The sequence below is a fragment of the Corticium candelabrum genome, chromosome 1 (assembly GCF_963422355.1).
Source record: "Corticium candelabrum chromosome 1, ooCorCand1.1, whole genome shotgun sequence".
In the NCBI taxonomy this organism is placed as follows: domain Eukaryota; kingdom Metazoa; phylum Porifera; class Homoscleromorpha; order Homosclerophorida; family Plakinidae; genus Corticium; species Corticium candelabrum.
Genome location: NC_085085.1, coordinates 9782969 through 9800268, shown reverse-complemented (window position 1 = coordinate 9800268; position 17300 = coordinate 9782969). Strand labels below are relative to the sequence as shown.

At 44.7% G+C, this 17300-nt stretch overlaps 2 protein-coding genes and 1 long non-coding RNA gene across 3 annotated transcripts; all 3 read right to left on the bottom strand.

The window, feature by feature from the left end:
• Positions 1-811: 811 nt before the first annotated feature.
• LOC134191640 (uncharacterized) lies at positions 812-3063 on the bottom strand. The gene is made up of 3 exons (XR_009971821.1): positions 1536-3063; positions 1121-1477; positions 812-943 (listed from the first exon to the last, which is right to left on the bottom strand). It is a non-coding gene; the product is annotated as an uncharacterized LOC134191640 (long non-coding RNA).
• An 8390-nt stretch (positions 3064-11453) lies between these two features.
• LOC134197235 (uncharacterized) lies at positions 11454-12152 on the bottom strand. Its single transcript, XM_062666553.1, has one exon. It carries the CDS (start codon positions 12150-12152, stop codon positions 11454-11456), a length of 699 nt encoding a protein of 232 aa, XP_062522537.1.
• Positions 12153-14649: 2497 nt separating this feature from the next.
• LOC134197140 (uncharacterized) lies at positions 14650-15705 on the bottom strand. Its single transcript, XM_062666444.1, has 2 exons — positions 15376-15705; positions 14650-15300 (listed from the first exon to the last, which is right to left on the bottom strand). Exons 1-2 carry the CDS (start codon positions 15703-15705, stop codon positions 14650-14652), a joined length of 981 nt encoding a protein of 326 aa, XP_062522428.1.
• Positions 15706-17300: the final 1595 nt, after the last annotated feature.

Genomic DNA, 17300 nt, shown 5'->3' with positions numbered 1-17300 from the left:
GATCTTGCTCTTGATATATAGTCAAACAACACTGCATAGCTTGCACATAATATACACACGTGTCCAATTTACATAGCAACGGTTGCCTCTACAGCCAGTTTATCTTATTTGCTAGTCTTGTGACAGCTTCGGCAAAACCACCACTTTGATTTGGGTCTTCTTTAAGACCAATACAACTCATGTCGGACCACAAGAGGCAATGGTCACACAAAATTGATGCTTCCTCATCCAAGTTGTGAAAGCAAACTTGGCAAACATAACTGCAATGTTTACGTTTCTGCTTGACAACATCTGTAAGTAGTAGCCAGGCATCATCGGTGAAAACTTTCGAATTATATGCAAGTCAACATTGTCATCAAGGACTGCATTAGAGATGTTTTCTTGCTGAACTTCGATGTCTGATTCATCGATCAGCGTCTTGGGATTTTGTAGTGCAGCAGCTGCTATATTGTCATCAGCGTCATTTCTTCACTGAGACACCTGATAAGCAAATTCCTCTCAGTCTCCGCAGATACGATGTAGTCATGCTTAGCCAAATTTATAAAGAAATGAAATGCGTTCTTTGTCCAACTTTCAAATCGACGAAGGGAATCATCACCTTCAAACTCTTTAAACAATCCAATAGACTTACATAACCTGTCAAATTCTTTGTAGCCCAATGAAACTTTCCTTTCTTCTGCCATATGCTTTCTCGCAGCGCCAACTGTAACAACTCAAGGAAGTTGCAACCTGCTTTAATACCGGTAAACGACTGACTGACTTTTATATTAATCTCACCGTCCCGGATATCTATTTACATACTACACTTCCTACCTGCCTTCACCTCTAGTTGTCCTTGATTGAGTATTCTATAACATGATTCACACCACTTCGCAGAAAGTGCCATCAAGAAATTTGACTGGTCCTTTTCATCTGCCATAATACGACTAAATTCACATCCAAGCTAGAAAAACACATCGAAATATTTATTTGTGCATGATGTGACACACATGCAGAATACACAAACGCACACACACACACCCGTGCACACACACACACACACACGTGCACACACACACACACACACACACACACACACACACACACACAACAAGAATCACAAACGCCAGAAAAAAATTACATGTTCAACATTGGCCAAAAATGGACATTGATCCAGTATTGTTGCGGCAATGTGTGACTCAGACAGTATCCACCTTCTTCGTTGCGGATACGTTAACTTCATCAGTTGTTCCACAAACGCACTGTTTGGGTTTCTCTTCAACCATTCCGCTTTCAAGGACTTCACATGCCGTTTATACGATCACTCATCCTCTCCATTCCGCACCTGAGGAAGAGTGTCCCATCGACAACTTTGCTTGCGTCTTTTCTTCATTGGCTCAGAAGCTGAAGAGCAAACAGTAGCAGGACTAACAACTTCAGCAGATGCTGCAGGCCGGCGAAAATTTTAAGTCTCTTTCAACCGCATCACAATTTGACTCTATATTCAAAACATTCTCTTACAGCTAGTAAAAGATTAGTAAACTAGATAACCTTACATAACCATTTCCAAGTGGAGACTTCAGAAAAGGATACTTGGCCACGATGCAGCATGCAACGTAAGTATATTCTTCTGACGTTGGGTACTTCTTCAGAGCAAACATAGCCCTAGCAATTGCAGTGATCAATGCTGCAGTTGTTCGAACAGTCATTGCTTGTTCTTTGAGAGCAGCTTCTACTTCCGGCGAGAAGTTACTTGGAAGAACAAATGACTTACATAGGTCACTTGCGACAGGAGCTGCCAAAAAGGAACTATTGAGCATTGATGCTGGAGATGGTGATTCAGGTGTAGAAGTTCTAGCACTACCACTGCTAGAATGTCCTGTGGTGGCTGCAGAATTCATTGAAGACTCCAGAAGTAAATCATCAGGTGATGGAAAACTTTCGCGATTCACTGCAGATGGAGCTGCTCCAGAACGTTGTCGATATGTAACAGTGACTGCTTGTACAAAGAACAATCAAATATGACAATAATTACTAAAATATATTGTGGCATTACTAAATCTAAAACTTTAGGTTACATATATCACCCAATGCACTACAGATATTTACTAAACATCTCTATTCTAACTACTAATAAAAGTGCACAGTCTAATACGGCTACACACAATTGCAGACTTTTCAACAACTAGCTAATATTGTAAGCTTAAAAAGCACAGTCCCACTAGCTCATGTGCGTTTCATACACTTAGAAAAAGAAGACTTTTTCAAACAGTAGTAATTGCAATAACTTCAAAGCTCTAATTTGCACTGAATGCAAAGCTGACTGAAGTATTCCTAGCGTCTGAATTAAAATAATCAAAACGTTGCGTGTGTAGATGCATTGCACAGACCGCAGAGTCAGAGTTTTTCTGGCTGAAGTTTCAAGTTGTACAAAATTGAGGTTGCTACAATGCAGCCTTACTCCACAAGTACATTGCACTTCAAGCCAGATCAGAGTTTATTGCTCTGTGCATGTGACCTGAAAGAGCATGTCTCATTGGAAAACTAGCACCTAGAATCTACTCTAATTAGTCATGGCTTTTCTAAAGCAACAATGGCTGTACATGTCAATCAACAACTAAATAGACAGACTTTCTGCAGTTTTGTCCATAGACCTTTGCGCATGCCCAATCAATAAACCTCACTAAAAAAGGCTTACTGGCGATTGAAGTTGATTTCCTTGACAGAGAACATAAAATGTTACGTGCACAGATGCAATGTAAAACCTACCTCACTTGAGATTGCCTCAAGTGCACATGTCCAACTGAGAACATGCTCAAAAAATTTACTTATATATCTTTTAGGTATTGCTCACCAAATTAGTTAAACAGACATGCAACCCACACATTATTGCCATATGGACAAGTATTAATTATGGCAAGTGATACACCACAACAGCTGAGTACAGACTGATGGACCATTCACTAAAACAATTTCTCGCCACAAACAGCAGTGTATAGTCTGATGTATTTTTGACTAATACAATACATACGACTTACTATTCTAGAGGCAAACAAACTTGGACACTGCTTCGGTCAGGTGAATCACACGACCTAGTTTGGATAAGTGAGACACTCACCACAAACAGCAGTGTATAGTCTGATGTACCTTTGACTAATACAATACACACACAATGGATAGCCTTGACAATAACCTGCGCAAGACCTACTCTAGAGTAGACTTTGACAACCTGTTTCTGCATACATGCGTATTAGCTAGATCACCGATCGCGATCACGCGAAGAGATCATACTGACATCTTTTGAATCGAAGCTTACCTCCTTAGAAGCCTTTTGTAAGTCCCCTCTAGAGCAGGTCTTGCCAAGGCTATCCGCAGCTAATCTAATTTCTGCCTAGAGAAACTAGCTATTAGTATGCACGATGCAGATATTTGATCAGTTCACGTACATCGATTTTTGTCAATCGTGCACATACCTAATTAGATAGTTGAAGTCTTGCTTACCCTGTATCTTAACCGTTCTTTAGAGCCTTTCACCAGCTCAGGCGGTCTATCCATTGATTCCTGGCAGAAAGCGTATATAATGACAGCTCAACGCCTATCAACGCGATTGTATACTGACTGTATGGGCGGAACCCGATCAAATTGAAACGTCAAAAAACCGCACCAAAATCTGGAATTCATAGTTTACCATTTTACACTCTAGAATGATTTCGGCTAACAGAATGCACATTAGTATTGTATTGTACACATAAATTGTACACATAGTTTGTTTGTGCACGCAACAGTAGTTACACATAATCTCTCACGATTCTAACGCTAATGAAGGTTCACGGCAAGGTCGGTCCTTCTGATGGGGTCTTTCTGATGGGGCTCTTCTTTTTAAGCCCAGATTCACAGTTTATTGTCTTCGGCGTGACTTCTGTAGCAGGGCAGTTGTCATCTTCAACAGTCAGCTACGTTGCAACGAGCAAATCACTCAGAATGACTGCGTATGAGATCCAACTTGCTGATGGCTGACCTTCACTATCGCCGTCAAGTTATCAATGTATTATAAAGGTTGCCGTCAACCATGGGAGACGTTCTTACACGTTTCTCTGATGGTTTTCTTGTACGAAAAATTACGATTTCCTTTCTCTCAGCTACGAGAGAACTCTCCCTCTGTAGGAAAACTTTCACTTCTCTTGTTCTCAATATGGCCGTTGTCGTCAACGTCGCTTCTTCTAAACTCAAATTCGTGACGATGGAACTGCACAAGCAAGAAAATCGGCATTTGCGCTTATTTCCGGTTGTTGAATTCAACTGTAGAAGCAGAATCCCGTATTGTCAAACAGAAGTCAGAGAGGTCCCCTTTTCTACGATTTGGGGCGTTTTGCCGTTTTTTGCATTTCTAGCGTTGTTGTGTAATCTGGAAAGATACCCGACTGACTAGTTATCAGTCTTTTGCGTTTCTACAAATTTCCTAAATTCTGGTTGTCAACGCAACAACATTCTGGTCAGTTCTATTGGAATTTCTTCGTTTTCGTTGCCAAGGATACGTGGTAGTTGCAGAAAATAAAGTTTGACCATTCATCATGGCAATGATCGACTGACTATACTGCAGACTAAGTTTCAGGTCAGTAAAAAGGGCTAGGACGCTCGATTAGAACTTTCCTCTATCCTAGCGTCATGGACGCTCGCCTAGCGTCGTGCGAGCGTCGTACGAGCGTCGCGGACGCTGACATGTTCACAGTGCGACGCTGACGCTCACTCATCGTCAACATCCAGGACGCTCGCACGACGCTCGTGCCAGCGTCGTACTGTGAACCGTGCTTGATACACACCAGTCCGCGTCAAGGCTATTGACAGATTTACTCTTGGAGGCGTGGCCATTTGTAACGTGAACAGAAACGCATCAGTTTCGTACGTCATGTACGTTTTCTAGATAGGAGAGAACTATTATGGGTTTCTAGACTTTTGGAAACACACAAGTGCGCATCAGTAGCTTGTGTCTTCCTTTCATATTTTGATAATATTTCTTTTGCTAGCTACGTCTAAACACTCAAATTAAGGCGCTTTCGACCAGTCGTGCATTCGATGTACGGCTATAGATCACAAGGCGTGAGCAACTGCCACTCTGTCTGCATGGATTGCGTCTTCAAGTTCATGAACGTTTTGAAGCATACGAAGCTCAACACGCCGCTTGATGACTGCCCAGAGGTTTTGTATTGGTGCAAGATCTGGAGAGTTAGGTTTTCTTAGCTTTACTAGCAGCGGAATTTTCTTATGCATTGTGTAGCGATAGCTTGCGTCATGAAGTTCTCTTCTGCTTTTGCATGGAAGAACTGACGACGGCTCCTTCCTGCGCTGTCAGCTGATGGGTAAGTTTGTTTCGTTGATCCATGTTGCGTCATATCCAGTTTCCAGTCTTTTGAGAGTTTTAGACAGTAGAGCGAGAAACACGTAGATGTTGGCAGATCCTATAGATTTCTTCTTGGTACCGGAGCGGTATATATTATATTATAAGAACAGAATATCACGGCGTTGTCTTTCACGACTCATTTGATGATTGAAAAGTTCTCTACGCGTATGCGCAGACTACGGAATAGCTTTGTGAATGCTTTTGAGCTGTTTGAGAAGAATTGGGCGCGGTTTCTTAATAAATAGCAAGAAAAGACAACTTTCCAAAAATAGTACAAATAAACTGGAAATGTGTCAATACTTTTGACGCGAACTGTAGAGTGCTATTGCTACACCTCATGGAGTAAACTTGTAGAACGATATCGAGGTGGAAAGCTTCTTACCATTGCGTAAAACTTATTGACGAGAACCTATATTGTATTTTATTTTATATGCCTGCATCGCACACAGTACACTGGGAATCTTGTCAGTACGATTTCTCACTAGCGATTCTGTCAATTGTATTATACATTCACAAACACACGAAGTCTAGACACGACGCGTTCTCTTCAACACTTGGCAAGCAACTCACTATGGCGGTGAATGATGTAACTGTAGCAAATTTGTTCTAACAGTTAGTTTCAACTGCAGACAGTCATTCATTTGCAGAAACACAATGAACTTTCACGAATAATCGGACCTGCTCGGGTGCATCACCTACGTCGCTACGTCGATCTACTAGAGTGTCTCGACAACCAGAGAGACTTATAGTTGTTTGGTCGCCTAATTCAGTTGTGTTTATCGTCATGTAACGGCTATTATGATGGTTACATTGTTCTTCGTGGACGTTGCTGCTTTTAGATAGCAAGAGTTATTTTTAAGGGGAGGTTTGGTAACGCTTTACGCATGCGTGTGTCCAGACGTTTGTTATAATACGTCGTAGTGTTGTCTTTCTGGAGTACTTTCTACTTTCCTACAGTTGCTTGCGTTTTCGTTCTGTTTTACAGTTTAACTCTTTCGTAAATGAGTTTGTACCGTAGCTATAGAAATCTAGTTTCCGTGCAATTGCTGGTCGCCGCGCTTTCATTTCTGTCTTAAATTTACGGCGATAGAATATGTCGAATTTGTACTTTAGGTTATCATATTACCAGCGATATGGCACTGTTTTCTCGGTAACAACACCGTGACATAAATGCTGAGACCACGTGGTGTCCTTCTTTAGTTTCTTACCTTACATTGTCGAAAGATTCTCCAGGAAAGAAATCTGTAAATTATCGACCAACGAACCTTAGCAAACTTGTAATGTCTTGATTGTTAGCGAATTTGCATTGAGCTTACCTTGATGTATGGGATATTTGCTCTAGACCTGACTTTGTATGCGTAACTAAATGGCAGTGCTCTTTGTACGCTAACATGACATCTGTCTCCAGTAATGCAACGGGCCATATCGCAACTCTACCATTTAAATCAACAACTATGTTTGGGTTGCGGTGAGACCAAATATGAGTTTACCGTACATTTGCAAGAATCTGGTTGCGGTATTGATTGCATGATGGGAACCGGCACACACTCACTGTGATCATCATCATCACCACCACCACAACACACAATTATACCAAAACACTAAACCTTTAGATATAGCGTTGAGGTGTAGTTAAATTGTGTTCTTTATACTTTTAATAGTTCTTACAACATATGGAATAATTATAGAAAAATCATTGTAATATAGTTGATATTGAACAAAGAAACGTACATCATGCAGATATCAACTCACCCTGACTTCATCTCCGGAATAGAAGCGCTCCCTTGGAGGAAGCTGACCATCGACAGCATTCGCAAATGACGGATCACTTTTTTTTCACTGCCATCTAGGTTCACAGATATGCCGCACTTCTTGAAAGAGCGGATGACCATGTCTTTGTCCGAGCACACCTTCCAGGGATTCGCAACTCATTTTGCGATGAGGATACGTTGCTCCGAAGTCGATTTCTTTATTTCCGCGTACAGGTTTTTGTTTTTCTGCTGGTATCTTTCGTGCTTTGCCCGAACTGCATCTTTTAACGGTTTATTTATGCACACACGTCGATTGATTTATGCGAGTTGTGCAGCCTGAAGGTTTGGATATCATGATTGTTTTGTGATGACGCAGCAGCTTAATCACCTCGTCTGTCTGTTGTGCGCGATGAATATCAGGTACCAAAATCTACGCATTGGACGAAGAAGAATGTGAGTTAGTGAAGACATTGGCCATTCGGACTCGATCCACATTTTATATCACTCCACGCATTCACCTAAAACATATCACGGAAATATGGATTCCAGCCATCCTTCTTGTTTATAAGGCGTTTGCCCTGGCCCCGGAACACGATGAAAGGACGCAGGCGACTGAGTCCATCTTTAGACACAGTCAAACACTGCTTTTTTGAGCCCTTATGGTGCACTGGCACACTCTTCCTTTGCGCGGGTGTCTTTGTACATATTTCCGTCAGCTAGGAGGAAGGGCAACGTGGTTTGATTATGTTTTCCAAATCAATGGCTTACAGGAAACAAACACAGGTATTCCTGTGTGTGACATAGCAATAGCAGTACCACTTCTTCGAACAGCACGAATTTTTCTGATGAAAATTGGAAATGGTTTGAGCAAGGGCTTGTCGTGTGGCTTTATCGTTAGCAGACGCGAGGATGATGAACAAGCGGCCGAGAGAGACGTCGTGATAGACAGGACAACATGACGTCCAGAACTCAACGTGTTACTACTAAAGGAATCTGGCGTTCCCCAATAGTTATCAATCATGCAGCTAACATGCAACATGCGTACAGTATGTAGAACCTGTACAGTTCACTACACTACTCCCCCGCCAGTGTTCGACGACACGTATGAAGAAAGACGTCGTGAAAAGTGAACTCGTCGTCCCGAGCGAGTATGCCGGCATTCTGATGTAGAAGGTGGGTCAGGAGACTCGCTGGGGGAGGTCACGGTGTCACAATCTAGATGAGCAGGCTTCAAGCGATCAATGGACACAGTGTCTTTGCGACCGCTCTTATCCACGGTGAAATGTTTGTCAGTGCGGTCGACGATTGGGTAAGGTCCATCATACGGAGCTTGGAGGGGTTTGTGTACAGCATCGTGGCGGATGAAGACGTGAGTGGTAGTCGCAAAGTCATCACTCAGTGGACTATGTGGTAGAGCGGACGTAGGACGAGGTGGGGTGGGACGGATGACCTGCATGTGGGCTTTGAGTTGAGATATATAGTCAGTGGGGTCAGCAACAGGAGTTGGGCGCGCGGTAGTAAAGAATTCTCCAGGTAGTCGAAGAGTTCTGCCGTACACCATCTCAGCTGCCGTAGACGAGATATCTGCTTTCAGTTCGGTGCGGACACCGAGGAGGACCAGTGGCAGAGCATCCATACAGGCAGTAGGGTTATGGTAAGCCTTCAAGGAGGCTTTCAGCTGGCGGTGGAATCGTTCAACAAGACCGTTGGCTTGGGGGTGGTAAGCAGTGGTGCGAGCTCGTTTAGAGCCGAGTAGAGTCATCAAGTTGCTCCACAAGTGTGATTCAAATTGCCGACCACGGTCTGTAACAATAGTGGACGGGACACCAAAGTGAGATATCCATCCACTGAGGAAATCGCGAGCAACGACGTCGGTCGTCGAGGTGGTAAGGGGAATAACTTCTGGCCATCGGGTGAAGCGATCAACACAAGTGAGAAGATACGTGAATCCTCGTGATGGCGGGTGGTCCGACCAGGTCGATGTGCACGATGTCAAAACGAGTGTCAGGGACGGGAAAGGAAGAAGGTGGAGAGCGGAAGTGGCGCTGAACCTTGGCACGTTGACACTGGACACAACAGCGAGTCCATCGGCGAACATCAGCATTGATGCCAGGCCATGCAAACCGAAATGTAATAAGCTTCTGAGTTGCTCGGATGCCAGGATGAGAAAGTCCGTGCAGAGAATGAAACACAGTACGTCGCCATTCCCGGGGCACCAGAGGGCGCTGAAGTCCGGTAGACGTGTCGCAGTAGCGTGGGCACGGGGAGTCAGGCAGGGGGATCGTTTCAACGACCAGTGAAGAAGACGGGGACGACTGGAGTGCTCGAATCTGGGAATCAGTAGATTGTGCTTGAGCCATAGCAGTAAAGTCCACGACTGGCGGTTGACCTGAGAGCAAGGAATTAGATTCGATGCGGGAAAGTGCGTCAGCAGCAACATTGTCGTGTCCGTGGACGTGACGAACGCTGGAGGTGAATTCAGAGATATAATCAAGCTGACGAGCTTGTCGAGGCGAGTGCCTAAAGTGTAGGTTAGAGGTTTGTGATCGGTGAGCACATGAAACTGTCGGCCCTCAAGGAAATGCCGGAAGTGTCGGATGGCTAGGTAGACGGCTAACAATTCCCGGTCGAAGGCACTATAGCGTTGCTCAGTAGGTGTCATCTTCCTAGAGAAGAAAGAAATGGGGTGCCACGTGTGGTCCTTATACTGTTGTAAGACCGCTCCCACTGCAGTATCAGACGCATCAGTCATGAGACAGGTCGGGGCATCGGCGGTGGGGTATGAGAGGAGGGTAGCATTGGCCAATGCCTCTTTTGTGTCGTTGAAGGCAGTGAGAGCTGCGTCACTCCAGGTTAGTGTCTGAGCCTTTGTGCTAGATGAAGTGAGAAGGACATGAAGAGGTTGCATCAACGTAGCACAGTGAGGGATAAAGCGGTGATAAAAGGTCACTAAGCCAATGAATCGACGCAATTGACGTGGAGATTGTGGTTGAGGGAAGTTACGAACAGTCTGAACTTTGTCGGGCAAACGACGGATACCGTGTCGATCGATGTGGTGGCCGAGAAAAGTGAGCTCGCTGACACCAAAGAGGCACTTGCTGGGGTTGATGACGATCCCATGAGTGGCGAGTCGCTCGAAAACGATCCGTAAGAGGTGGAGGTGTTCATCAGCGGTGGTACTTGCGACGAGGACATCATCGACGTACGCATACGCAAATGAGAGACCGCCAAGAACTTGATCCATAAAGCGTTGAAAAGTCTGTGCTGCATTCCGTAGGCCGAAGGGCATTCGCACAAACTCGAATAAACCGAACGGAGTGGTGACCGCAGTTTTGTGCACATCGCCGGGGGCGACGGGAATCTGATGGTATGCCCTGACAAGATCCAATTTGGAGAATGTTGTGGCGCCCTGCAGTGTAGAAGAAAAATCGTGGATGTGAGGGACCGGATAACGGTCGGGAACGGTGGTCCGATTCAGGGCCCGGTAGTCGCCACAAGGTCGCCAGTCGCCGGCGGTCTTCTTGGGTACCATGTGTACGGGAGAGGACCATGCACTGGACGAAGGGCGTATGATCCCGAGTTGTAACATGTGCTCGAATTCATGCTTGGCTGCTCGAAGACGCTCCTGTGCCAACCGTCGAGGGCGAGCAGAGACGGGAGGTCCTGTGGTTTCGATGTGGTGGGTGACATCATGGACAGCAGGACCGGTTGGAGAACTGATCAGTGTGAGAACTGAGAACTCGCGTAGCAGAGCAAGATAGGGGGTGTTGATGTCCTTTTGATAGACCGAAGTGCTGGGAGAGGTGTCAGAACAGCTGATGCCTTGCACATGTAAGTGGGTTGTTGAATCAGTCAGCTGCTGTTGCTTCATGTCGACCAGCAATCCAAAGTGTCGAAGAAAGTCAGCACCGATGATTGGCTTCTGTACATCAGCGATGATGAAAATCCAAGGTAGAGATCGTCTGAGGCCAAGATTAAGAGTGAGGGAGCGTTTGCCGTATGTGCGAATGGGAGTGTTGTTCACTGCCATGAGTGTGAGTTTGTCTGTTGTGCGCCTGCGCTCAGCAGTAGAGGGAGGTATGACGCTAACTTCGGACCCTGTATCTACAAGAAAAGGTGTGTGTGTGAGTTACTGTCACTGACGTAAAAGAGGCGACTATGAGGTGAGCCAGCAACGCCCGTCGCCATTAGTGGCTGGCTGTGGAGTTTCCTCAACTGCAAGGATCCTTACACTTCTTGGCAGCTTCACCAAATTTGGCATGATACCAACAGAGCGCGTCACAAGTACGAGAATGTGTGAGAGCTGGACTGCGAGAACGGCCGGCTCAAGAAGGATTCCGTTGACGGGATCGTGCAGTGAGAGAGGCGACCAGGTCAGCTAGACGCGTTACCTCCTCGCGGAGTTGTTTGACTTCAGATGCCGAATCATGATCAGAACAGGTGCTAGACAGGGCTGAGACAGTGGGCGGGGCTACCTCCATAATTTTGTCTGCCATGTCTGCGAGTTTGTTGATGTCCATTGTAGTGTCTGCAGATGCAAGAACAACTCTGACGTTGGCGGGGAGCCGTTGGAGCAAGAGCTCACGAAGGAAGGAGCCGGCAGTGTCAGCCGACAATCCGAGCTTGTCACCTAGCAGCTGTTGCATGCGGCGGAGTAGCTGTGTAGGTTTCCGGTCGCCGAGTTCTTCCCCGCTGATTAGCTGCTGGAGTTTCCGTTGCTCTGACGCAGTAGTACGATTGATGAGTTCGGCCTTGAGAATGTCGTAAGGATTCTCAGTAGGCGGCTTCAGAAGAAGGTCTCTCACCTCCATTGCGAACTCCGGGCTCAAAGACGTGATGACATAGTCGAATTTAGTCCGTTGAGCTGTAATGTTCCGGGTGGTAAATTGTGCTTCCACCTGTGCAAACCATACTTCTGGGTCGGTAGGCCAAAAACGAGGAAGTTTCACGCTCACAGCGGCAAGAGTTGTAGCAGCAGTAGTGGTGAGAGCAGTTGCAGCTGCGTTTGCGTCTGCGTCGGCCATGTATCACGTCAGGGTCACCAAATGTCGTGTGCCTATATCGTTAGCAGACGCGAGGATGATGAACAAGCGGCCGAGAGAGACGTCGTGATAGACAGGACAACATGACGTCCAGAACTCAACGTGTTACTACTAAAGGAATCTGGCGTTTCCCAATAGTTATCAATCATGCAGCTAACATGCAACATGCGTACAGTATGTAGAACCTATACAGTTGACTACAGGCTCTTGTGAATTTGAGAAGCATGGTTCTTCTTTTTGAAGCTCAAGTTGAAACGAACACGAAGGCTTCTGAACCAGTGCTCCGAGAATTTAAGTTCGACACGTCAGGATACAGTTGTTTCATCAAGACCTCTACACGAGCTGTAAACTGCCACCTCTTCACCCTCTCCTCTCGTAGCCTTTGCTGACGAAACTCTCAGGGGCGTACCGTGGCCATTGGAATTGGGGGGGCTGAAATACCCGAACACTGACACGCCCCTTTGACAAAAATTGTATTAGTAGCAACAATGCAGACCACAAAGTATTACGTTTACTCGTATACATATGTACAGTATGGAGCAGACTAAACAAGCATCTATTTACTGAAAAATCATCCTGCGGTTTCCTCTTGCACAGAACTCTTACAGAAAGCTACGTAACGCTAGTTTTCACCTGACAAAATGGGAAACGCCCACAAAAATTGGGGGGCTATAGCCCATTTAGCCCATGCCACGGTACGCGCCTGAAACTCTTTATAGATCCGCTCCTCCATATTGACTGTCCAATTGTTGGATTGCACAAGAGCCATAGATCGAGACCAGTCTACCTGAAGGTTGGCCAGCAAGTTTAGCTGCTTCAACAGCATAGTTGTTTTTTCTAGATCCAAGGAAATATCCAACCAAAACTTTCATGTCTAATGATAGCTTGTCCGTCTTCCTGTCTGACTGCATCCCTTAGATGAAAGTACAAGAAGCCCAAGTATACAGCATCCATCGGTGTAGCTCATAAACATGATCTGTCTTTTCAGGATTAATTGGTGTATCTTTTGCAAGAATAGTAACTCGCACAATATTTGCAGCTGTGGTCCTAACCCAACTCAGATTTTTCTCTACAGCACCTTGGATTTCATCCTTGGAAGATGACCGCCCAAGGAAAGTCGTGATGGCTGCTAGAAGGTGAGCTTCAAATGCATGCTTGAACAGCTCGTTACACACGTTGGAAGTCTTGACTCCTTTATGAGCATGCTTTCCACTCCCAATATCTTTTAAATGGCTCAAGGAACCTTTGTCTCTTTCAAAGCCCCATAAGCTGCCAAATGATACTCTTTAGGCATTCCCACATGAACTGAAAATCTCCTATACAAAGAACTACAGTATGCTTAATTAACTATAGCTAAGTGTATAGTGATCAAGATACCAGTAACGTGTTCCGCTATTATATACCCAACAGATAACAATTAATTCAAACTCAATGTTAATTCACTGCTTGCAACATTGCATGATACGGAAAGGCGTGACTGAGAGCTATTCGATATGTTATAGGACATAGTCAATACTTTCAGTGCCATCATTTCAAAAACTCATCTGTTTACTTAACTCAATACACAGATGAACCTACTTGATTACTCTGAATGTAAACCTGTCTGTGGGTCATCATGCATATATATTGATAGTAAGTATATCGTTGGACTACTTGATAGCAATCATGCTGAAGGGTAATATCATACCTGGAGATTCACAGGCCCTTTCAAGACTATGCATACCATCTTTCTCAAACGATCGAAGAGGTTTTGCTCCACGAATGTTGCTGCAGGTCTTTTGGTCACCTACAACGGCCTACAAGTACACCAAAAATATGTGAGCTGCCTTTCTGTGTTTACCTGAGATAATTTATACGTAGAAGTACCTATGGTATAGGTTGCTCAGAAGTACCTATGGTATAGGTTGCTCCTTGTGCGTATCTCTGCAAAATCTCTCCAAGGTACGGATATTGTTGTCTGTTAATGCTTCATCAATATCCAGCATCTCAAGAGGAACAACTTCAGTCTTTGCCATTGAACCACTAGCTCTTTTGCAAGCAATGCATGGTTTGAAGTGCTGCAAAACAACCTAGCTTGGACATCATGAAATTCATCACATAAGTGACAGCGGCATAAAAAAAGATGATTATTGTGAGCCACGTCTGGAAGAAGTCTTTCTGATGGCAAATTAGCGCGCTTCATCTACACTCAAAGCAGAGAAAGTGATACTCTCTATAATGATCATTTCTTCCGATTCTGGTAGTACCTGAGGAGTATTATCCCACACTTCCGGGATGTGTTTTAATTTGATGACTAGTTGACTCGTCATGTTCCACATGGTGGCTTTAGATCCTATTTTGATGACTAAGCGTAGGCTTCGGTAACACAACACAAGACTGAATCTGTATTTAGGAAACCCAACTTATATATACATCCTACGCGCTTGCGCAACACTACTCATGACACTCCTCCCCGTACAAAATTAGGTTCACCCTCCCATTAAAAATCTTCGTCGTCCTCATCCGTGTACCGATTTTCGACCTCTTCATATCTGTTAGCGTATGGGTATGGTGTGAGATATCTCACACAATTTCTTTGTCTCATTGGATACCGTCTTCTATATTCTTCAGGCTGCTCTCTCTGGTCTTGTGATACCGGTCCACAAAAGTCATCTTCTGTATCCAATTCACTGTCCGTCCTCTTCTGATCCATGATGTTCTTTTCCCACGATAATGTTCCTGCCTGAGCTAGTTCTAAGTTGTTGTAATGCCTTTGAATGGTTCGTGGGTTTGTCCCGTCAATTTTACGACACCAATATGTGTCTCCTTGTTTTTCGATTATCACATATCTAGAACTCTTGTATGGTGCAAGTTTCCCTAATCTCCTTTCAGCTGGTGACAACTTTCTTCGTACCACTTGGCCCACTTCATATGGAACACCTCGTTGAATAGCTCGTACCTTCCGTTTTTCTTGACACTGTGCAATCCGCCTTCTTACACTTCTAAATATTTTGTCCATTTTCTGAATCGTATTTACCACTCGCCTCCTAGCCATTTCTTTGTGTGTCTCTTCATTTTCCCAATCCTCGTCTGACAATCTTCCTGATAGTGATAGCTGTCTAGGTAACAGTGTCTCTGGACGTCGTGAAGCCTAACCAAACAATAACTCATGAGGTGTATATCCAGTGGTAGCATTCGCTGTGGTATTATGTGCAAACTGTACTACTGCAACTGCTCTAGGCCAAGAATATGGCTCCTCCTCTATTACAAAACGAATTTTATTCACCAACTGATTCTGACGCTCAACCTGGCCGTGAGATTGTGGGTGATTTGCTGAACTCAATATGTGTTGAATCCCTAAAGCTTTACAAGTCTCTTGGAAAACCAATGCCTTGAAATGTGTACCTCTATCTGATTGTACCATGAGAGGAATTCCAAACTGGCACACCCACCTCACTCGAAATACTTGTGCAGCAGTCTCCGCTTTACAATCTCTTGTTGGTATCAAAATACAATATCTGCTGAATACGTCTTGGATAGCCAATATGTACTTCATGCCATCTGGAATTGACTTATGAAAAGGGCCGCAGAAGTCTATTTGAACCTTGTCCAAAGGGCGTCCTGGAATATCGGTATTCCGTAATGGAGCTCTGCCAGGGAATTTCTTTCGCTTATGCAACTGACACTGCTGGCTGTGAAGACGGTTGGATACCTAACTGTGCCCTGGTCTTCGATTCACTTTAAGAAAAACACTGGCGACTACCATGACGAGATGAATGGTAATCATTTTCTCGACTGGTTCGAGAAGAAGCTACTCCAGAACTTTCCAGCAAACTAAGTCATCGTCCTTGACAACGCCGCGCCATACCACAACGTTATGGTGGACAAAGTACCAACGAATTCAAGCACGAAGACAACGATGAAAGAGTGGCTTACACGAAAGAACATCGATTTTGACCACTCAGACCTCCGGCGAGACTTGTGGGAAAAAATACAAGCAGCTGCTCCCAACAGGAAAATCTAGAGGACTGACCACCTAGCAAAAAAGAACACGGACAAACAGTACTTCGCTTTCCGGCGGCTCACTGCAAACTAAATCCGATAGACCTTGTTTGGTCGAACGTGAAGGGCTACCTTCATGAAGAACAGAAACAAAAAATTTTGCCTTGCCGAGTTGGAAGCTTTAGTTTCAGCTGCCTTCGAGCCCGTCACCCCTGATATCTGGAAACAGCACTGCAAGCTTGCAGTTTAAGAAGAACATCGCTTCTGGCAAAACGATGGCTTCCAAGAAGACTTGGTAGAGGAATTCATCATCAGCGTTGACATAGATGAGAGTGACGACAATGACATCGTGGAGTTAGAAGAAGGCTTGTCTAACATTCCAGAAGAAGAAGATGAAGATGTTCCTGAAACGGACGTACTCGACAGACGCCTACTGGAAGATGACCGCAAGAATTGGGCACATCCGCTTTCGCACAATCACACCTCATGAGAAGAATGTTACGTATCGGTAGAGGACGTCGAAGGCTATCAAGACGAAGCAGAACGAGAAGAAGAGCCAGGAATACCGACCAACTGGCCGGGAACAAATAGCCCATTGTGAGTTGATGTCACCGTGGCGGACCGTTTAGTTACCTTGTTAATTAATTGACTACTTCTTCTATTAGCACCATTCTTGTTGTAAAGTCATACCTTGTTAATGAGTTAAGAAGCCTAACAACTATTGATATGCAAAAGTCTTATCAAACAGCCTGTGTAATAGATACGTTGTCGGTATCCTAACTATAGAAATCCGGGAGCTTGCGGTTTCCAACGATACCAAGATCGTCACTGTCCGCCCTATTGCGCAGAAGTTATTACAGACTTTCAAAGCGCAAAGTCAGCGCGAACAGAGAGTATTACAACCATTGTGACAGGATGACCAGTAGCTAGGCGTGAAGTCACAAGCTATGAAATACGACAATACTACAATGGCAGAGAGGACTTGGTAGTACAAGATGGACTGATCTTTCGTGGACAAAGGATCGTGATACCGCAGTCCTACGGACGGAAAGTGCTGGAAAGAATACACAGCTCACACATTGGCATAAATAGTTGTATTCGAAGGGCAAGAGACTGCGTATATTGGCCAGGAATGAATAATGCAGTGAA

Excerpts from the sequence above, each read along its gene's own strand:
- LOC134197235 (XM_062666553.1), bottom strand. The coding sequence starts at position 12,152 with ATGGCCGACGCAGACGCAAACGCAGCTGCAACTGCTCTCACCACTACT.
- LOC134197140 (XM_062666444.1), bottom strand. The coding sequence starts at position 15,705 with ATGAAGTACATATTGGCTATCCAAGACGTATTCAGCAGATATTGTATT. Across the intron at positions 15,301-15,375 it reads CTTGGCCTAGAGCAGTTGCA|GCTTCACGACGTCCAGAGAC; the intron begins GTAGTACAGTTT and ends TTGTTTGGTTAG.